The 22690-nt window shown below is 47.3% G+C and overlaps 1 protein-coding gene across 4 annotated transcripts in view; it reads right to left on the reverse strand.

Annotated features, from left to right (window-relative positions):
- Nucleotides 1–22690, reverse strand: part of dennd5b (DENN/MADD domain containing 5B) — a 91592-nt gene that overhangs the window by 32887 nt on the left and 36015 nt on the right. For all 4 annotated transcript variants that reach the window (XM_063216726.1, XM_063216725.1, XM_063216724.1 and 1 more), the window contains 3 exons: nucleotides 11086–11195; nucleotides 7211–7970; nucleotides 1207–1394 (listed from right to left, as the gene is read on the reverse strand). In XM_063216726.1, the coding sequence (XP_063072796.1) occupies nucleotides 1207–1394; nucleotides 7211–7970; nucleotides 11086–11195 (1058 nt within the window). The remainder of the gene's footprint in view (nucleotides 1–1206; nucleotides 1395–7210; nucleotides 7971–11085; nucleotides 11196–22690) is intronic.

A 22690-nucleotide genomic window follows, 5' to 3' on the forward strand; every position in this document is an offset into this window, starting at 1 on the left:
CTTATTCGGTAGTTTGAGCTCGACATCGCCGTTATTTCCAGCATCATTTTTTTAGGTCATCGTCACTGCTTTTAAACACAGCATATTCTAAGAGCTGGCGCTGGGCATATGGGAAGGATTTTTTGCCCTGCGGATGTGGAGAAAGAGTGGAGGGCGGTGTGAAATTGGATTTGGGTTGCTGGTGCCAAGAGAGACTCCGAGGAGTGTTCATTCTTCTTATTACCCCCTTCTTCCAAACCCACACCACCCTCGCTACCCCCATGCAAATGATTAGGATTCATGTTGAGGAGGAAGAGGGGGTTCTTAGCTTTGCCTGTTGAGAGTACAGAGTACAGAGTCCGAGAGCTGTCCGGATGGAAGCTACGGCTTGTTAGCCTCATCCCTGCCAGCACAGCTGAAGTGAAGTTAGCGGCGTTGGGAGTTGGGCGAGCGTGTCTTTCAGGGGAACGGACCGAGGTGGACAGATGTTGCAGCTCGTGTGGAACTGTCGGGGGGGGGCAAGCTGTCGACTCAATCTGACACGCAACTAGCTAAGTGTGAGTCTTCAGAGATGCTTTTTGTGACAGTTAGGAGTAACGGGTAGAACATTATTTACAACTTCCGTAATTAATATTCAGTTGACACATCACTGCCATCAAACACAGTATAAGTATATAACTCCAATAACTGTGTGCGTCTGTGTCTTTGTTGGGGGGGTAGGGGGCGGCTTAGTACATAACAGGAGAGTCACATGGGTAAAGGTAAACAATAGAAGTGCAAAATACACAGGAAACCACATTCTTGAGTAATGCCACAACACGGTTAGAATGCTTGGAAATGCATATAGAGTGGAGAGAAATTTCATACAGAATCAGGAAATGGGCTGCTACATGTGCAAGTTGTGTCTGTGCAAACCATGCAAGGCTCTCAGGCATGTAATGGCTTAATACATGGAAACCGTTAATGTAATGGCACTTCGCACAATTTGTGCAAATGTGGATTGTTTGCTCTGTGAAGAAATGAAAATATACCTTTTCAAATTCCTAAAAAAAATATGATTGTACTAGAAATGCTGCAGTGTTTCCGCATTGCTTCCAACACCAGAATCTCCTCCTTTGTTCCAATGCATATGGACATGCTCCATCTGACCTTTGGGCATTTCGCCATGGCATTTATAGGCTACTGCAGCATCAGAGAGAGACAAGAGCGTAGGTTTAGGCTCCTTACCTCCTGGGGCAGCTCCAGCTTGGAGCGGTCGGTGCCCTCCTTGGACTGGAGGCCCATGAGGTAGGGCACGGGCGCGTCCAGGAAGTGCAGCAGCGAGGCGGGCAGGATGGGCACGTAGACATGCTGCCACTGGAAGGGGAAGAGCAGCGTGGTGATGCTCTCAGCCACCACCATCAGACGCTGGTAGTCTATACAAGACAAGGGGAAGGGAGGGAGGGACGGAGACAGAGACAGAGACAGAGACAGAGAGAGAGAGAGAGAGAGAGAGAGAGAGAGAGAGAGAGAGAGAGAGAGAGGGGGGGGGGGAGAAGGGAGGGAGGGGTAGAGAGAGAGAGAACACATGAGACTGAGGAGATGGATTCGCACGCATGCACCAACTGTGGGATAGATATTGAGTTCAAGCCACAGTTTGGTACACACAGTCAGGCACACAAGACTGTATGCATGAATGCAGACACAGTACACACAGACAATGCACATACATCAACACATGGACACAGACACACAGACAGACAGACACACACACACAGTCTCTCAAACCTTGGAAAAAAATAATACATTTTCAGCTGGATTCATTTCTTCACTCTGATTCAATTCCACTTTCATTTCATGTCATGTCATTTCCCTCTAATCCACTCTGCTCCGGAGCCATACATTTCTCTACAGCCGCTTTAAAAATGCATTACACTCCTTCAATGCTCCCACAGAAAACATTGCTGCCATATTTCTATGTCTTGCGTTCTGTGTGTGTGTGTGTGTGTGTGTGTGTGTGTGTGTGTGTGTGTGTGTGTGTGTGTGTGTGTGTGTGTGTGTGTGTGTGTGTGTGTGTGTGTGTGTGTGTGTGTGTGTGGTCACAGGCAAAGAAAGTGTATTTTGTACCAATGCTGTTTTTGTGTGTGTGCTTGGATGTGTGCATGCGCCTTTGAGATTTAGTGTAAAAACAGGGAAAACGTTGAATGCTGTCAGTTGCGCATCACTTGTTCAGGAGACAAAGAAAGATGGAAACGCACACCTGGCTTGTTCCCTGGGAAACCCCCTGAGAAGGGATTTCTGTAGTCCGCTCTGCTACCGGTAAACAGATTCCTTGTCTTTCATTAAATATGCAGTGTGTTTTTTGAGGTTGTCTCCACTGCAGACAACGTAAAAGGAAAACTGAGGTGCCATTGCACTGTACCTTTGTTATGGGTCACAAAAATATCTGTGTTGTGTGTGTGTGTGTGCGCCACTGAAATCATTAACGTCATATTTTTGTCATATTTCCATATTGTGGTAATGTCAGTGTATGAATGTGTGTGTGTGTATATCTGAGTCTTTGTAGTATATGTGTATGGCTCGCCATGTGTGCATGTGCAGGCTTGTCAGAGAGCTTAAAAGACAAACAAGACAGCCCTCCTTTTATGTACATTAGCTAAGTGCTATCTCCAGACACCCCCAGCCTTGTTCCTCGTCTCCCCCAGCCGTGCTGTGCACTCGGCGGGCCCCATTAGGGCATTGTTAGCATCACTCATACTTCAATCCGCAGGCAGGCGCCCAACAAGTCATTACTAACCGGCGTGCCCCGCTCGAGAATTAATGGAGGCAATATTTCTTAAACGGGAGGGGGCCGAGCAACGTTAATCACAGACCCCGCCCATCAGGAAGACCTGACTGGAAACAGAGGAGAGTGGACATACTGTATGTGGCAGAGAGTATGGGAGTGAGTGAGGGGAGTGAGCTTAAATGCTGTTTGTGTATGTGTGTGTGTGTGTGTGTGTGTGTGTGTGTGTGTGTGTGTGTGTGTGTGTGTGTGTGTGTGTGTGTGTGTGTGTGTGTGTGTGTGTGTGTGTGTGCGCGCACATGTGTGCGTGTGTGTGTGTGTGTGTGTGTGTGTGTGTGTGTGTGTGTGTGTGTGTGTGTGTGTGTGTGTGTGTGTGTGTGTGTGCACGTAAGTAAGCGCACGGTGAGTGAGTGAGTGAAAGAGTGTGTGAGAGAAAGAGTGAGGGAGATTGAGAGTCAGTGAGTGAGAGAGTGAAAGGGTGAGTGAGAGAGAATGAGACAGTGCATGAGAGAGGGAAAGAGAGTGAGTGTCAGTGCCTGTGTGTCTGTGCCTGTGTGCCTATGTCTGTGTGTACTAGTGTGTGTTCATGTGCTTGTACAGAGACGCTAGAAGAGAGTGATTGCAGCATGCACTGCTATGTTACAGGGTGTCCCATTGTGTCTGCTGAAGGGAGCCTTTATGTGGCCTCCTGTCCCTCTGAATAGAATGAGTAACAGGCCTGAGGAAAGAGGGTGAGGGCATCTCTTCCAGCCAGAGAGAAGGAGGGAAAAGGGAGGACTGGAGTCACAAAAACATGGAGTAGGAGGAGGAGGAGGGAATCACTCCCTGAGGGCTTCCCGAGGTCAAGTCTCAGTCAGACCCAATGTGTCAGTAAAACAGAAAGAACACAATCTACCTCACACTGCATTACATTGTACTACTTTGAAGCTGAAGCTCTTATCCAAAGCAACTTAGAGTTATTTAGGGTACTGCTTACAGTCTATGGAGCAATGTAGGGTACGGTGTCTAACTCAAGGGCACATAAGTCATGGATGGGGTTACTAAAAGGCACTGGCGTTCCTCCTACTGACACGGAACTCAGACTTGCAATCTTTCGATTACAAGACCAACTCCTCTGTCCTTAGGCCACAGCTGGGTGAGAAATGAGACAATCCTACCTCCCATTCACATTAGCCCATTTGTACACTTTCGGAACCGAAATGGCTTGTTCTATCCACATACAAGCTATTTGAGTAATTTGAGAACAACAGTGTGTAGAATTACAGTCACTGACTTAATTTCTGTCATGGTTTTTGAGAGTGGATTAGTTGTCGATGACAACCAGAAATCATGACAATGTAAGACACGGCCTTCCAAAAACAGTAGAAATTAGTGCCTGGCCATGAGTGGGAATAAACAAGATGGAGAAATGAAATCCTAACTGAAAACAGGAAATAAATTGTGCGAAATCAACAATAAAAGCCACTGACTGGACTGTTCTGGCACTGGAAAAAACAAGCACGCACATTCTGACACACTGCCACAACAGATGAATCAGGATCTCATGTACAAATACTTCAAATCCTGATGCAAGGGTCAGACATCAGCTCAGTAAATCCAGCACTTAGACATGTTGTACTGGACGTATATAACTTATGGCACTAATCCTGACCTATATCAATCACAAGGCAACTCACAAAACAACATCCCTGCCCTATAAAAAACACTTTCATTTATTTTGGTTTCACAGGATCAGATTGTGTGGCATGGCATGGTGACACTTTCCTCCTTTGTTTTTGAGACATACACTTCAGAATCAGCTGTGATGATGAGTGAATTCTCTGTCACACTTGGAACCAACCCACCCTAATGGCATATATGCAATTTTGTTGTGTGCAGTCTGCACTTCTGTGCTGCTGTGTCACAATGACAATGGGCGTTAGAGTTGGAGTTTCCCAGTTGGGATTCCACTTTCACTATCGAGGCCGGCCAGGCCAGAATAAGTTGACGCCCTTCCTGTCCCGATTAGGCACAGCTGTAACGCCATCATTGAAGCACAATGACTCGTCTCGGCAAAATGTGGGACGTGGATGCCAGTTATCCTCTATATCGGCCGTGCGGAGATATAATTAGCAGACGTGGCGTCTGCTTTTGAGGCATTGTGTAACACCCTGCTGTGGCGGCTCAGCAGGGTTCATTAGCACATGGGGCTGGGCTAGGCTGCTTTTTTAGGCTGCGTTTGCATCTTTGCATCGAGATGTAATATTCATAAAGCTCTCGTCCTGATAACACATCCCGCTTCCACCCGTACAGTAGAACTTCAAAGACACAGCAAAGGATCATGGGAAGGGAAGCGGAGGGAGGGGGAGAGGAAGAGGATGGGAGAGGAAAGTGTGGTGCAAGTTTGATCCTCTCCGCCCTCAGATAAACTGCTTTAGAGGTCAGGGCCTACTACTGCACGTGGATAGTACCAGGCCAATATGTCCACACGGATCCTCTCTGAATTATATAGGGCAAGTGACTGCTATATCGCTTTTAAAACGTGAGTGACTGCTCGCATAGTGCCACAAAGGGACCGCCATCCTTTTAAGAAACACATTTTCTCAAACATAAGTCTATAAAACCTAACGATCAGTGAAATGAAAATGACTGCATTAAAATTTGATTCTTTTCTCAGGGTGGATGTGGTACAGTACGTGGAGCATTTCATGTCCGTGGTTCGATCACGCTTCCTCTCATGCAGCAAGTCTCGAGTGAGAGTGAAACTATGATTCAACGGATGCGCAGATACCAATCAGCTCTGACTCAGGAAAAAACAAGGGCCGCACGGGAAACCCGGTCGCAGAGAGAGAGAGCAGACATGATCGCTCCAGGTAGCTCTCAGAGGCCTGCCTCATGCATTCACAGCTGTCTTCAGCCTCGCGACGCCCTTTACATCAAGCCTTCTATTTAAAAATTCAACTTCTCGCCCAGTGGTTCGATAACACACGACTCCCCCCCCCCCAGTAAATCACTTCCTTTGGGCAAATGAATCTCAAAGTGCAAGACTTGGACTCGACTCGCGCTGATTTTAAAAACAGGCTCTGATTGATTGGGGTGAGCAAAAACATACGGCTTGTGATTCCAACAGTGTATCATGTTTGCCGTTCTAAAGCAAGCCAATAAAAGCAGACCTTTCTATCAAAAGCGCAGAGAGCCGTACCAGCCATCCCGATTTAAATCATGCATGCATCAGGACACAGCAGAAAAAAAGAGAGGATGACAATTAGATTGATGACAAATGCTAATACGGCTGCTTTTAAGCCAGATCTGCATCGATGGGAAAATGCATTGTACATCACTGACTAACCCTGTTTGTCTTTCAATCTTGACTAGATATACGAGGTAAACCTCTGGTAATCCTCCGAGGGTCCAAGAGGGGAACAGTCGCCTATCTTGTTGAACGGACTGCTTTAGTGGCCTGCGACGACTGTACACACTGGCTGCGCATCGCTCATCCTAACAGGGTTCCATCATGGATAATTCATCAGGACCCATTACTGCGGGCCATTACTAAAATTACACTCAGATTTGTGACAGCCTGGACAAATCCAATCTGAAAGTCATCAAGGCCCTTTGGAGGAGACCATTTATCAAACTGCTGCTTCACTTCTACAGGGGCCATCTTATTCTCAGTGGGACATAGGCTACAGCCAAGTTGTCCCAATGCCACCAATACCTGAATAAGTCGCACACATCCTTATACAGCGCCATCATTCATCAAACAAACAGTACTTGCTTTCATTCAGACATTGGCGCATGGCTTCAAACTTAAAAGTTAAAATCTCTTGATCTGATTGCAGGTCAAAGTAGCATCTTTGCATGGCTTTACAGTACACCCACACACGCGACCTCAAAGCACATGCTAAGTTCATTTCCTGCTGTTAGGCTCAGAAAGAGGATGGAAAACATTTCAGCGAAATTCTGTTCAATCAAAGCAGCAGTCGATGAACTGGCTATAGAAAGCATTCTGACATTCTGTCATCTAGCCAACTCCTCAGTTCACAGAATTGGCTCATACACCTTGAAGACCTTTGCTAACTGGGACTGAGACTTCATAGAATTGGCTACAAGAAAGATGAATTCTACACCCAAGATGTCCAAACTCTGACTCAAAATCACAAACTAGATATTCCTTTGGAAAAAAAGAGGCCCTGCCCGCCGTAGCGTATGTGCTGTTATGCGGCTGACCCGGGATCGATTCCTGGGCCGGGTCATTTGCCGGTCCTTCCCCGTCTCTCTCTCCCCACTCGCTTCCTGTCACCATCTTCACTATACTGTTATAAATAAAGTCAAAAAGACCAAAAAATATCTTTAAAAAGAAAAAGAAAAAAAAGAATCTAATTGGTCTGAGAGAAGAAGTAGTAGTGGCAACTTTGAATCCAATTTAAAACAGAACTTTCAGAAAAATAACATTTAAAGTCAAATCAGGCAGCTAGCTTTGCTTACCTTGTGAGTAGAGTAGGATCTGCATCTCCAGCAGCACGCAGGTGAAGAGCTGCACCAGGTTCTCCACGCCCAGCAGCTGGAAGGCCTGGCCCAGGGGGAAGTCGGCCAGGGGCAGCTCCATCAGGCTGGGCCGCTGGCACACGATGGGCTCGTACACGCCGTGGAACTTGAGCGAGCGTCCGGGAGGCGGCAGGGGCACCTCGTATAGCACGTTGTGCACATAGCTCTCCAGCGGCAAGGGTGGCGGCTGCTCGGCGGTGACTGCGCGGTGCATCTGCGCCAGGAAGCGGCGGCACGCGTGCATGAAGGGCATGGGCGTGATCAGGCACAGCGCCTTGGAGACGTAGAGGGTGTCCCGGGTCGCGTCGTACGCTGGGCCCTGGCAGCACTGCCGACCCCCACCCCCACCACCACCACCACCACCACCACCACCAGACTGTTGTGATGGAGACGGCGCAGCCGAGGAGGAGCTATCAGCTTCATCTAAGCTGCTGGCCAGAGAGTCCATGGAGGAGGATGAGGAAGATGAGGAGGATGAGGAGCAGGGGTTGGCGGTGTTCGAGGACGCGTGCTCGGCATGGTGCATCTGGTGTAAGGTCTGCATGGCCGAGCAGATCTGCGGGCTGGTCACCTCCTCGTAGAAGGTGTGGACGAAGCCATAGGTGCGCGAGCCGTCCTCTCGCGTGATGAGAAACGAGTGGAACTCGGGGTCCCGCGGGTCTCTCTGCGTCCGGAAAGACAGGCCTTTGGGCATGCAGAGCTAGAGAGGAGACAGACCGATAGACAGACAGACAGAAGGAAAGAAAGAAGGACAGAAAAGAAAGAAGGACAGAAAAGAAAGAAAGAAAGAAAGAAAGAAAGAAAGAAAGAAAGAAAGAAAGAAAGAAAGAAAGAAAGAAAGAAAGAAAGAAAGAAAGAAAGACAGGCAGACAGAGAAAAACAGACAGTCAGAAAGACAGACATTACGGTTTGTTAGATGAATCAATAAAACACTTTTTAGCCTCACTGTCTGAATAACAAACACATTAGGGTTTATGAATAAATGCCACTTATTAAGTTGATTATGTTAATTTGAGTGCATCAGCCAAAAATCGACTGGCAGGGCCCCCTGGGAACACAGAAGCACTTCCTGATTTGATTAGGGTAAATAAAACAGAGTCGTGCCGTGGCATAATAAAACCTGGATGCATCATCATCCATGAACATCTTAGAAGGCCATGCAATATTACTGTGTCTTAACGAGGACACTTGGCTTTTCTGATTAAATTTATGCACAAGAAGCTCTCTAAAAAGGGGTGAATGCGCCTCTTTGGAGTTTGCATAACTTCTCAGAGACCCACTTCTGCAGGATTTTGTCCTAGTCTTTTTTTATTTCAGGCAGAAGGATAAGACCATAGGGATTGCAGTTGAAAAACAAAGGACAGCAATTTGCACACAAAAAAACACATGCAGCAAAGGGGACATAAGCATTTAGCTAGACTGCTGCTTCGCCTTTATCTTTCAAAACTGAAAAACCTCTTGTGGGGTTGAGAGGAGGTGACAAGAGAGAAGGGATGAGAAAGACGGAGAGACACACACAGAGAAGAGACCATTCTGACTTTTGCTCTTGGGACATTCTTCCAGATTTGAATTGCTGGGAATAAAGGCAGATTTGAAAATGTGGTCCTAAAAGAAAAGGCCAAAGGGGGATGACAAAAGAGCAAGGGGAGAGCGAGAGATCTTAAAGTGGAGCGTTTGGAGTCGTGCGATGCCAAGGGGATTTATGAGGGGTGGAATTAGAATATGAAAAAGCAATCATCACCGGGGCTTTAGCCAAGCCCCCTGGAGGCCGCACAGCCGAGAGAGAGAGAGAGAGAGAGAGAGAGAGAGAGAGAGAGAGAGAGAGAGAGAGAGAGAGAGAGAGAGAGAGAGAAAGACGGAGAGAGATCGAGAGAGACAGAGGGAGAGAAAGAAAGGAAAAGAGGTAGAGAGGTAGAGAGAGTTGAAGAGAGGGAGAGAAGGGGAGCCAGAGAGAGAGAGGGGGGTAGAAAAATGAAGGCTTGGAAATTAGGGCTTTGCCGCCTCTCATCTTTTTAAACTTCTACTGACATGAGCCTGGCCTGGCTGTGTGCTACAGTTCATTTGGTGGCAATAGAAAAAGCTAAAATCCAAAGGTCATGCAGTTTACAGTGAAACGTATTATCCTAGTATCATTATGAGTCCTGAAAAATCCTGCGCAACGCACAGGACTGTAACAGAAGATATCTCTATGCAGTGGAAAATGTGATTTGAATATATCAAAATATATTCTTTAGCACTATGAATCTGGGCTAAAATGTATAGGATTTTGGCTACCGTTTTTACCAGGTTGTTGTCATTGATAGGCCTTTGGCTATGATCTTGTATCTTGTGCAATACCACATGACGCCCCATCATAAAAAGGCATCAGTGTTAATCAAGACAAATGAGATCAACTGAACTATTCAGAGTTCTTCTCCTCTGCGGCAAATATGTTATCCATTTTTTCTGTCATTATATAACCCGCTTGGTTTTGATGTCACTCCAACCTTTACCCAAACAGACAGAACGCCATTCCCTTCCCACCTACTACTGTTATGTTTAACTCCTCCCGATCTAACTGACTCAGACATTGATGTCAGAGTCGATTTGGGACGAGCAAAAAAATAAATAAAACAAAAAAAAAAGCTGTGGATGCACAGTTTTTGTTCCTGCTCAGAATGCATGCACCTACCTCAGTTTAAAACAGGCACTAACAACGTGTTTTGATTATCGCTGAGAAAGGGCCTGATGATGTTATTAACCCCTGCACTGCCAGAAACCTCCACCATCAACAGCTACAATGTAGTGGACCAATTGGAGCATTCTGTGAGGGAGGTGGAGGATACTGACATCATCCGCATGTGCTTTGCTAACCTCAAGTCTACCATTTCAGACCAGAGAAAAGGGCTTGATTGTGTTTTTAACTCCTGCACTGCCAAAACCCCTGTATCGGCAGCTAGCACACCAACTGGACCAATTCTTTGGGGGGAGGTATAGAGGTTGATGACATCATCCACAATGTTTTGCTAAGCTCAGGTTTAACGTTTCAGCGCAGAGGCGACACGCTCAATGTGTGGTTTCCATGCCAACGTAAGTGGAGAAGCCGAGGTGAATAATTGATTGGGTAGGCGTTGCGGCGATGAAACGCCAGTGAAGGACGACGGCGAATGGAAAAAACTGTGTTCTTGCATCATGGAGAGGAGAGGAGAGGCTGTCTCAGACTCATGTTACCATCCAGCATCTTTTACCTGCCCCTGAATCTGTGTGTGTGTGTGTGTGTGTGTGTGTGTGTGTGTGTGTGTGTGTGTGTGTGACATTCATATGTGTTAATACTGTTTCCCAAGGTAGTGTACACATGTGGATTAGAGCTTGTCAGCACAGTGCATTTATCATGTGGCAATGAACCATGACCATTTTTGTTATTTAAGTCTAGCACGACACCTGCTATTTCCTTTTTTGCATACAGATGCAAGAAAGGAAAAATCTCCACAGCTGCACTAGCCCACAAAGGAAAAAAGGAGACTAGAGTCTATGAACAGCGGAGGGGGGTTGCACTTGGTCCATTTTGCACAATCCCTTGTGTCATTCCACAATCTGCACGTTTTCTGAAATTAAACTTTTATTTGTAAGGCAGTCATATATGAATTGAAGGCTTTCACGTTTCTCTTCTTGTGGTGTGGTAGGATTTCTGTCTTTTCCGTCTTTGTGTTTGTGTGTGTGTGTGTTCACGGCTATATTTAGATCCAAGCATCCCTATAGTGCTTTTTGAGAATGTGGAACAGCAAAGCTGCCATTTACAGACACCCATCCCCCCACCGGCACACACACTCACTCACCATGTTAACAGCATCTTGGTCGAAGGGATTCCACTCCACATTCTCGGGATAGTGGGCCAACACTTTGGACTTGAAGGTGCGTTTGAGCGGGCTCTGGTCCAAATTCTCCCCTGGTAGACACACATGTAAAAAGACAGCAAGTTAGATTGGGGCCTTCGCCATTCAAAACCATGACAGTTCATTGACAGTTAAGTGGGTAAGATTGTGTGTAACACACAACGAGAATCGTTTAGGTAGAAAGCAACCTAAAAAAATTGGGAAAATCTTGTGAAGTGAGATTACGGAATGATTTGATTGATTTATATAGACATGCACAAAGGAGAGGAGAAGGAAATTAGGGAGATAAGGACACACCATGGGTGGCTTAGGAAAGAGATTGAAACAACCGACAAGAATAAGTAGCAACAACATTTGTGTGACATTGAAAAGGCTCCCTCTCCCTTAACCACAGGTTGGCAAAGGGAGCTTGTACAAAAGCCCATCTAATATCCTTTTTATGGCAATTATAGTTTTGCATTTTTAGTCAGGCAGTTAGTTGGCCACCCTTTAGGTTTGAAGCCCCCTTTAGGACCCCAGTTTTTGCATTGTCATTTAGAACAAGGCAAGGTGAAGATGAACAGCAGTTGGATCATGTCTGCAGTTTCCTCCTAGATGTTCTCATAGTTTGTGTGCGTGCATCTACTGGTGAGTTAATTTTATCTTCATAAGGAACATTTGGTGTTGTTTAATTGCACTAGTAATGTGATTTTCTTCTAAACACCAAAATCGTTTTTAGTGGAATTCTGAGGTAATTATTGCTGTGTCATGCTAACTAGCCAGCACTGTTACATGTGTAGCCAGTAATTATTACCATGTTAGTGAAGACAACTGTACATTCCTTTTATTTCAGAACCACACACATTCCAGAGACAATGTTTTATTTGATATCAAGAAGAAGAATTTAATAAGTTGTGTTGTGGGTGTGAAGAGAAAATAAAGAAGACACTCTACTTTGAATTCTGCTTCCCTCTCATCATTGTTCTGACCGGACACCCTGTAGAGCTTGCTACCGGATTAGTAACTAGCATTTACCTCCACATATTTTACATGGTCCTTCGATATAGCCGGATATTGCAAGTTTTACAGCTAACCAATGTCAAAGTAAGTTCAAGATGAAGGTAATCACCCAGCTGAAATCAGCAATCATCCAGCTGAAATCAGCGATCACTCAGCTGAAATCAGTCAGTCACCCACAACACACGAAGCACCTAAGACTGAGGACTCACGTACTCCAGAGCTGAGGAGGCATGCATATCAGCTTGCTGAAGAGAATGCCATGCTGAAACGCTACATAGAGGAGATGCAGCAGCAACAGAGGTCTCAGAGCACGAGACATGAATATCACTCACTTCCAAGGCATCAGGCTTCACGCTCAAGATCAATCTCGCCAATCTCACAGGAATGGGAGACACCTCATAGAGATCATCAGGATCCACGTCCTCCACGACCTACGGCTGAATTGGAAGCTACTGAGAGCAAGCAACAGTATGCACCGAAAGGAGATGATATTGATGAGCTCACAGGTGATCTTAACAGGGTATTACGCATTGATCATAGGCCCACAACCAGAGATCACCCAGGCCGTCACGACCAAAGTCATGATCTGCAAGCACCTCCTCGCCGCAGCTATCATTCACATGCTGGCACTCTTCGCGACTCAACCTGGGGTACGCCGCAATACCCTCAAAGCTCATCCCATGTGCAGCATCATTACAGCACACCTGCTGAGGCCTATTCAAGGCAGTACAGATACTACTCTGAGAGGGACTATGATCCAGGTCCACATTATAGCCCTCGTGAACCATCATACTCACCTCGGCGCCATGGCTCTCTCTACCACCATCGCTCCCAGCAAGGCCAGATGTGCTATTCACCTCCACGGCAGAGCTCTCGGCATCGCCAGCCATCACGCTCGCCTCCACGCCAGAGCTCTCAGCATCGCCAGCCATCTCGCTCACCTCCACGCCAGAGCTCTCGACATCGCCAGCCATCTCACTCACCTCCACCTCAGAGCTCTAGGCATCGCCAGCCATCACGCTCACCTCCACGGCATAGCTCTCGCCACCGCCAGCCATCTCGCTCGCCTCCACGCCATAGCTCTAGGCATGGGCAGCCAACATACTTGCATCAAAGCTCCGCACCACAGCGTCCTGTAGAGACCGAGCTCTCTTATCGGGGTCCAAAGGCAAAGATCCCTGACTTCCAGCGCGAAGATCCACGTGAGTTTAACAGGCTCAAAGTTGCTCTAGACAACCTGCTCCCTCCAGACGCAACAGAGCTATTCAAATTTCACATCTTAATGGATCACCTGAAGCTAGAGGACGCATTGCTTGTTGCTGATTCTTACAGTAATAGCCGCTACCCCTACTCTGAAACCATGGAAGCTCTGACTGAGCTATATGGCCAACCACACCAGCTTGCCCTTCAGCGCATCTCAAAGCTAATGGAGGAGCCAAATGTCAAGATAGGAGACACAAAGGCCTTCAAGCGGTTTGCACTGAAAGTGAGAGCATTAGTGGGCATGCTAGACCAGCTTGGTCATGCTGGTGATACAGAGCTACATTGTGGATCTCATGTCTCCCGGCTTCTAGGGAAGCTGCCTCATGACTTAAGAGCAAACTTCAGGAGGTTTGTGGACCCCATGAGGACACCCATACCCTCTTTACTCAACCTGGCAGATTGGCTGGAATATGAGGTGAAGATTCAAGTGGACAACTCACAGCCGAGTATTGAGCATAGCAAGGAGCGTCAGGGCCCCAAGGAGCAGCGCAAAGACCGCAAGTCACAGCCTAAGCCCACGACCATCCTTCACACTGAGCAGGACAGTTCCCTGTCGGAGACACAGTCAACCAGTTCAGATCAGTCTAAGGAGAAGCCTAAGAAATTCTGTCCTTTCTGTTACACCACCAAGCACTATCTGAACCAGTGTTCAAACTTCCAGATCCTTACCAAGGAACAAGTTGAGAAGTGGATCCGGGCCAATCAGAGGTGCTGGAAATGTGGGCGTGAACACTTAAGTGCAGAGTGTACTCTTAAGGCTAAGTGCAAGAAATGTGACAAGCGGCATCTAGAGATCCTTCATGAAGTGAATGTGGGGAGTAAGACATCCACATCCCTGAAGAACACCATCGGGTCAACCGAGCACCCAAAGCCAACTAGCTCTACTGCCCAGACCTTCTATGTGGACAGACCTGCTGGCAGCAGTAAGGTGCTACTGAAGATGAGCCGAGTTATCCTAAGGAATGGAGACAACTCATTAGACACCTATGCTCTGCTTGATGACGGCTCTGAGCGTACCATCTTGCTGGAGGAGGCCGCACAGCTACTTGGTCTTCAAGGAACACCTGAAGAACTGTCCCTACGTACAGTACGCCAAGAGATGCATGTCATCAATGGAGCCACAGTGTCATTCTCAGTGTCACCTGCTCACCAACCCGGGAAGACGTTCCACATTCACAGGGCATTCACAGCCAAAGAGCTCGGTTTGACATCTCATACTTACCCAATCGCAACACTCAAGAAGTCGTATCGGCACCTGAAGAACGTACCTCTACAGCCCATTGACTGTTCGCAGCCCTTACTCCTTATCGGATCAGACCATCCACATCTCATCATACCAACGGAGCCTGTGCGTCTTGGTCCGCCAGGAGGCCCAGCCGCCATCAAAACCCAGCTGGGATGGTCACTTCAGGGTCCTTCGAAGCTTGTGAAGCACAACCTCACCACTCAACAATGCCTTCTCACATCCATGACTCCAAGCAACTCTGAGTTACTACAACACGTTGAGAAGCTGTGGCAATTGGATACATTGCCATATCGCAGTGAGAAACTCGTGACACGCTCAAGACAGGATGCAAAGGCCATTCAGATCCTCGAAGAGAAGACCATCAGAGTGGAGGTAGATGGAGTTCTGAGGTACGCCACACCGCTGTTGTGGAAAGCAGACCAACCTCCTTTGGTTGCACCAAAGGAAGCTGTGATGGCCCACCTGCGCGGAACGGAGAAGAGGCTTGCTGCTGATCCCGACAAGGCTGCCACCTACCACCAAGAGATCAGCAAACTAGTCGAGGCTGGCTATGTGAGCAAGATCCTATTGGAGGAAGCAACCAGCAGTCCTGGGTGGTATATCCCCCATCATATGGTCCACCATAATGGGAAGAACAGAATCGTCTTCAACTGCTCCTTTGTTCATCGAGGCATCAGCTTGAACGATCATCTCCTCCCTGGACCTGTGTTGGGCGCCACTCTGCTCGGGGTCCTTCTTCGCTTCCGGGAGCATGCATTTGCAATCAGTTCAGATATAAAGGGCATGTTTCACCAGGTCCGACTGCTTCCAGAGGACCAACCCCTGATGAGGTTCCTGTGGAGAGATATGCGAAGGAATGACCCTCCAGATGTCTACCAGTGGCAGGTTCTGCCATTTGGAACCACCTCAAGCCCCTGTTGTGCCACTTTTGCACTCCAAAAGCATGTGACTGACCACACTGAAGATGGAGACAAACTGCGCACATCAGTGGAGCGATGCTTTTACGTAGACAATTGTCTACAGAGTCTGCAGTCTGCTCAAGAGGCAAAGAATCTCGTGGACCAACTGCGCCATCTCCTGGCCGAAGGTGGTTTTGACTTAAGGCAATGGAACAGCAACTGCCCGAGAATAATCAGCCATTTGCCCTCAGAAAGCAGGTCTGAAAGTGCTGAGCTCTGGCTCACCCAAGATGCAAGCGAACCAGAAGAACGCACCCTCGGCTTGACTTGGCACTGCCAATCAGACACCTTAGGCTTCAAGAATGGGCAACTTGAGACAGACACACAGCCTACGATGCGCAGCATCTATAGCATCCTTGCCAAGCAGTATGATCCACTTGGATTCATCGTGCCATTTACCACCAGGGCTAAGGTCATAGTGCAGAGGCTCTGGGATCGGAAGCGGGAGTGGGACGACCCCAACCTACCTCCTGAGCTCCTCCAAGAATGGCACTCCTGGGTAGAGGAACTTCCACAGCTATCGCGTCTTACCGTGCCAAGGTGCTACACCACTCCTGAGTTGGACACGAACGACTGCAGCCATAGCATCCACATCTTTTGTGATGCTTCTGAAAAGGCATATGGTTCAGTGGCATATCTCCACACAGAAGACACCAATGGATGCACCCAAGTCGCCTTTGTTGCTGCCCGCTCAAGAGTGGCCCCCAAACGGCAATTGTCAATCCCAAGGCTCGAGCTGTGTGCCGCCTTAACAGGTGCCCAACTGGCGTCAGTTCTGAAGAGAGAGTTAACCCTGAATGTCCATCATTACATCTACTGGACAGATTCTATGACGGTACTTACCTGGCTGCAATCAGAATCCTGTAAGTTCAAAGTCTTTGTGGGAACTCGGGTTGCAGAAATTCAGGAGTTAACCGATTCAGGAGCATGGCGCTATGTGGACTCACCCAGAAACCCTGCGGATGACATCACAAGGGGAAAGACCTTGTCTCAGCTGATTGATGACAGTCGGTGGCTTCAAGGCCCAGCCTTCCTTCGGCAACCGGAGACCTCCTGGCCTGAGCGACCCTCCGAGCGCACACCGGACATTCCTGAGGAGCTGAAGAAACAAGCCTTCTGTGGAGTCACAGCTGTCCTTGATGGTCCACCGCAAATGGATGCAAGCCAATACAGTACGTTTCAGGAACTCCTGGAGGCTGTAGCCCGTTCAGCACACGGGGCGGCTTCAGATCCCAGTAACTTATCAGCTGATGACTTCAGGAATGCAGAGCTTGATGTTCTTCGCCAAGCCCAGGCAGAGTGCTTCCAAGAGGACCTCATTCAGCTACAAGCTGGAAAACCAGTAGCACTAACCAGTCGACTAGCCAAACTGGCCCCTGAGTTCGATTCAAGCACCCAGCTCATACGAGTTGGAGGCCGCCTACGTAGATGTGATGACATAGGTCAAGACACTCAACATCCTATTGTCCTCGACCCTACTCATCCTATCACAAAGCTAATCATCCAACGATATGACGAGGAACTGCTTCACTCAGGGCCAGAGCGAGTCTTCGCTGAAATCAGGCGACGCTTCTGGATCCTGAGAGGTAGACAAGCAATCCGTACGTTCCAGTCCAACTGCACTGAATGCCGTAAGTGGCGTGGAACACCTGACGTTCCACGGATGGCTGACTTGCCCCCCTCTAGCCTGAGGCTTTACAAGCCAGCCTTTCATTCAACTGGAATAGACTGTTTCGGCCCCTTCCAGATCCAAGTGGGAAGACGCAATGAGAAGCGCTGGGGCATCTTGTACAAGTGCCTTACCACCAAGGCAGTCTACATAGATCTCCTGTCAAGCATAGACTTTGACTCATTCCTCATGTCTCTACGTCGTTTTGTGTCCAGAAGAGGCAAGCCGCACGAGATCTTATGTGACAGAGGAACAAACTTCAGAGGTGGTGATGCTGAGCTGAAGGAGGCATTCCATGCTCTCCAACCTGCCATGAAAGAGAAGCTCGCCGCCCAGCAGATTAACTTCTGCTACAACCCACCTAGTGCACCACACTTTGGCGGCTCCTGGGAGAGACAGATACGGTCCATCAAGGCCGCACTGGCCACAGTTCTTGGAGCACAAACTGTCCCAGAAGAAGTACTCCGGACAGTCCTGGTAGAGATTGAAGGAATACTTAATTCCAAACCCTTGGGATACGTATCCTCAGATATCTCAGATCCTGACCCGGTCACTCCAAATTCTCTACTGATGGGGAGAACCGATGCTTCTCTGCCCCAGGTGATCTACCCAGAATCAGAATTGCTCAGCCGCAAGAGATGGAGACACAGTCAAGTACTGGCTGACCAGTTTTGGGCCCGGTATATCCGTCATTACCTACCAACCCAACAGATTCGCCAGAAGTGGCAAAAGGAAACGGAAGATCTGGCTGTTGGCACAGTGGTGATGATTGTGGATCCTCAAACCCCAAGAGCCCTCTGGCTCGTTGGAACAGTCAAGACAGTCCATCCTGGTTCAGATGGGAGGGTGAGGACAGCTGAGGTACAGGTGAAAGACCGGACCTACCTGCGACCAGTGGTGAGGCTCATCAGACTTCCCGCACTTCCAGACGATCCCGGATAGATGGCCTTCGAGAAGCAAATCTGTGCAACAGATTTGGGGGCGGCTGTACAAAAGCCCATCTGATATCCTTTTTATGGCAATTATAGTTTTGCATTTTTAGTCAGGCAGTTAGTTGGCCACCCTTTAGGTTTGAAGCCCCCTTTAGGACCCCAGTTTTTGCATTGTCATTTAGAACAAGGCAAGGTGAAGATGAACAGCAGTTGGATCATGTCTGCAGTTTCCTCCTAGATGTTCTCATAGTTTGTGTGCGTGCATCTACTGGTGAGTTAATTTTATCTTCATAAGGAACATTTGGTGTTGTTTAATTGCACTAGTAATGTGATTTTCTTCTAAACACCAAAATCGTTTTTAGTGGAATTCTGAGGTAATTATTGCTGTGTCATGCTAACTAGCCAGCACTGTTACATGTGTAGCCAGTAATTATTACCATGTTAGTGAAGACAACTGTACATTCCTTTTATTTCAGAACCACACACATTCCAGAGACAATGTTTTATTTGATATCAAGAAGAAGAATTTAATAAGTTGTGTTGTGGGTGTGAAGAGAAAATAAAGAAGACACTCTACTTTGAATTCTGCTTCCCTCTCATCATTGTTCTGACCGGACACCCTGTAGAGCTTGCTACCGGATTAGTAACTAGCATTTACCTCCACATATTTTACAGAGCTTGTGAGTGGCCTTCATTTTGTCTTCACAAGCACACAACAAGATTAGTTCCCTTGTGCCAATCCTCCACAGTTCCCACAGAACCCCTCGTCTCTCAGCTGCCTCAAACAAACACTGCTCTGTCTGTACATGTGTGGCGTGCAACGTCTGTTTAATGATGCAAGGGGCATGATCACCTAGCGTGATGGTGGCCGCCCCGGGGCTTGACGCCTGCCTGAGAAAAACATCAGTTTAGCCCCCAGCCATTTAAGCAGAACCAGAACATCGGAGCACCAGAGTTAAACTCTGATTTCCTGGCACTGCCAAACCTGTTGCACAGTGGCTAATGAAGTCAGGGCCTGTTGTTACTCAGATAAATGACTTTGCATGCTGGATATTTTTCATAGACATTGTTAGAAGTGGGTTGATGACGATTTTTTGGGATCAGATGTCAGGTGGTACAACCCCGCTAGCGCCCATAAATTAGTAATTGGTAAATAATATAGTGGAATGAATAGGTGTGTTAGATAATCAACTAAAAGTAAACAAAAAAGTAATCCATACAATGGTGGCATTAGATGTGGTTTCTCCACCCAGACGTGTGCTACTACAAAAACGTAATTGACCAAAGAACATTGTATGAACTAATATCAGTTTTAAGCCCACTAAAACCAATATTGGGAACCATGCCTTCAGAAGCTACAGTGCAGTGAACCACAATCCATATCATCTCGCTGTACTACACGTAGTGCAAACAGATGCCTCCTCCAATGACATTTATTACCTGTCTGGAGTCTTAAATAAAAACGGTCGATTCCCTAAATGGTTGGAACAAGTATTCGGTCATGAACTATAGCCTAAAGCAAGGCAGGTTGTCACTGAACTAATCTGAATGTATACGAGCGATAACACTGGACACAATTGGCATGTCCATTCTTATTGCTACTGTGGACTTCTACCTGATGCTCGTTATGCATTTTTAATACAATCTGGCCTTGAGGGCAGCAGTGTGGGGATAACAGCGGTCAAGGGGTTAATATGAGAGTGCTGTTGCTGCAGAGGATGGACGGAACACTTTTCGTGATGATGTGAGAATCATTGAGTGCTCTGCCGTCACATCCCCAATCTGCGCTGGGAGACTAAGCAGCACTTTGATTAAATGCTTTGCTTCAAACCAGATTGATTTTTGAGATCGCTGACAATCAAGACAGCGTAAACCGCGCTGGTGTCGTGTAGGTTATAGTTTCTTGTCGGTGATGTGTGGGGGTCAAAGAGGTTCACGTGGGGAGACCGAGGGGAGAAAAACAAAGCTGGGGGACGAAGGACGAGGGGATGCTAATGGGTTTAACGGTGACAAATGTGTCCCCTCCAGGTGATCAAACAAAGGGGGTCGATGGCACTTTTAGACCCTCTATGTAAGTAAGTAGGTAAGTGAATGAGGAGTGGCGGGAGAACAACACACGTGTCTCTGGTGACCCCTGTTTAACACTCGCCTGAGGGTCACTATTCCTGCTGTCTCTCGGCCTAATGCTTTTTATCAACGGCTATAAACCTGCACTGAATCTGGTGGTTGGCAATAAACAATCTCACACCAGAAAAAAATGGGAAAAGGCATTGTTTGCCTTGTTTTCTCTGACTTGGTGACACTCTGCTTGTCTGTCTCCCTGTCTCTCTCTCTCTCAGTCTCTCTCTCTCTCTCAGTCTCTCTCTCTCTCAGTCTCTCTCGCACACACACAGGCACACACACAGGCACACACACAGGCACACACACAGGCACACACACTGATGGAGATTAATCATTGTTTTCGGGTTAATCTCTCAGGTGTGCTGCACACTGGATTAAACTCTTCTTTGTGCTCCACACACGGCAACCTGAAATCACAGACAGGCATGTCTATCCAGTGTACGAGGCATCTGAAGACAGAGAGAGAGAGAGAGTTCGGCGTGCTGTAGGCATGATGGAAGCAGAGGCGCTAATCTACACGCTGACCTACATCAGCCTCATTTGAACAGACTTCCCCTCCAGCACAGCCAAGCTACGAAGACACAGCTGATCCTAATTGGACTTAACACTACTGTACCATATACAACAGTGCCCCGTCATCCACTGACTATTGTAGGTAGATGTAAAGAAAATAATTTGTAAGATAAAAAACCCACCCTTGTGGATATGATTTTAAATAAATTTAAAAAAAACCTATCGGTTGGAGCTTCACTGGATTTCTACTTTCTCCTTCTCATGGGATAAAACGCACCATGATGGAAAAGCAAAACCAGTCACTGACATGACATGGCACGAAAGATTTGTCATCGCTACGTCCCACGCCCACACCCTCACACGGGAGACACACTATCGGGACGACAACATGCAGTGACTTGCAGGGCTTCAGAGCAACACCAACGAAGATCCCAACTGAACAACACTACACTACACTTCGGAAGGCAGGTGTACACAACAGGAATAAACTGGCTGTTCATTTGAAGAATGAAGAATAACCGAGGGAAGAGAAGGGAAAGTGGTAAAAAATGAAAGAAAGAAGAGAGACAAGTAAATAAAGGATGGAAATGTTAAAGTAATGAAGTTCATTATTAGAACTAAAGAAGTTCATAATAAAATAAAGAATCAAGGTTGAGTTCAGAAAGAAATGGTGTAGAGACAGCGAAGAAGCCTATTAACCCCAAACAATGTGGGTCAAGGCAGCTTGTTTGCGTGTATGTCAACACATACTGTGGACCGAGTGAATATTATGGCTATTAGAGGGAGGAAATGAGGGACCAGGAACAGGCCCCAGCCCAGGGTGACAGGCAAATGAGCTGCGGATTTGGTTACCAGTCCCACTTTGAGTTTCAGGTGTGTGTGTGTGTGTGTGTGTGTGTGTGTGTGTGTGTGTGTGTGTGTGTGTGTGTGTGTGTGTGTGTGTGTGTGTGTGTGTGTGTGTGTGTGTGTGTGTGTGTGTGTGTGTGTATCAGTGCTAGCAGGCATGAATAATGCAACTGCTCTGACCTTTGGGAAGAGATTGAAAAGCTGCAACAGATGCAGAAGTGTCTGTCTGTGTGTGTGTCTGTCTGTACGTGTGTCTGTGTGTGTGTCTGTGTGAGCTCAGGTAAAAATGAGTCCTTCTCTCATTGCCTCTTCATGTGGTCTCTACCAGAGTGGGGATTGAAATGTGCTACCTCTGAAGCCTGTTTTGTTGTTGGTCTAGATTGCTATGCATTTACATGACATGACATTACAGTACAGTTAGCTGACGCTTTATCCAAAGCAACTTAGTTATGTACAGGGTATGGGTTACAGTCCCTGGAGTAATGTTGGGTTAGGTGTCCTCAGCCATGAATGAAAGGTGGAATTCAAACCCACAACCCTCTGATCCAGCTTAAAACCACCTCCACTAGGCCACGGCTGCTCCCATTTACTTTAGGTGTAAAGGTGGTGATGCTATTTGACAAAATGTGTCCTTAAAAATATCTATGCTGAAAAAAGTACCCTGAAAAAGTGATCTTCAATGACTGGGCATGAATGACTGGGCATCAGATCAGGGAGGCTAGTAGTTCAAAGCTCAAGTCTGTGTTGGGCTTACAGTAGGTGTGCTGTGGTCAGGTAGAGTGTCGTGCTGTGGTCAGACGGGGCCCTAAATAGACTCCAGACCACAGGGCAGAGGCATATAAGCCTCTTTTCTCCCACGTGGGGCCAAGAGGAAAGGAGAGGAGAGGAAGAGGAAAAGAGAGAAGCTAGAGGGAAAAGTAAACAATAGATGAAACATGGAAGTAAGAGAGAATTGGATGATGAAAGAAGAGTACAATTAGGCAACAGTAGGGGGGAGAGA

This window comes from Engraulis encrasicolus, chromosome 15, assembly GCF_034702125.1.
Source record: "Engraulis encrasicolus isolate BLACKSEA-1 chromosome 15, IST_EnEncr_1.0, whole genome shotgun sequence".
In the NCBI taxonomy this organism is placed as follows: domain Eukaryota; kingdom Metazoa; phylum Chordata; class Actinopteri; order Clupeiformes; family Engraulidae; genus Engraulis; species Engraulis encrasicolus.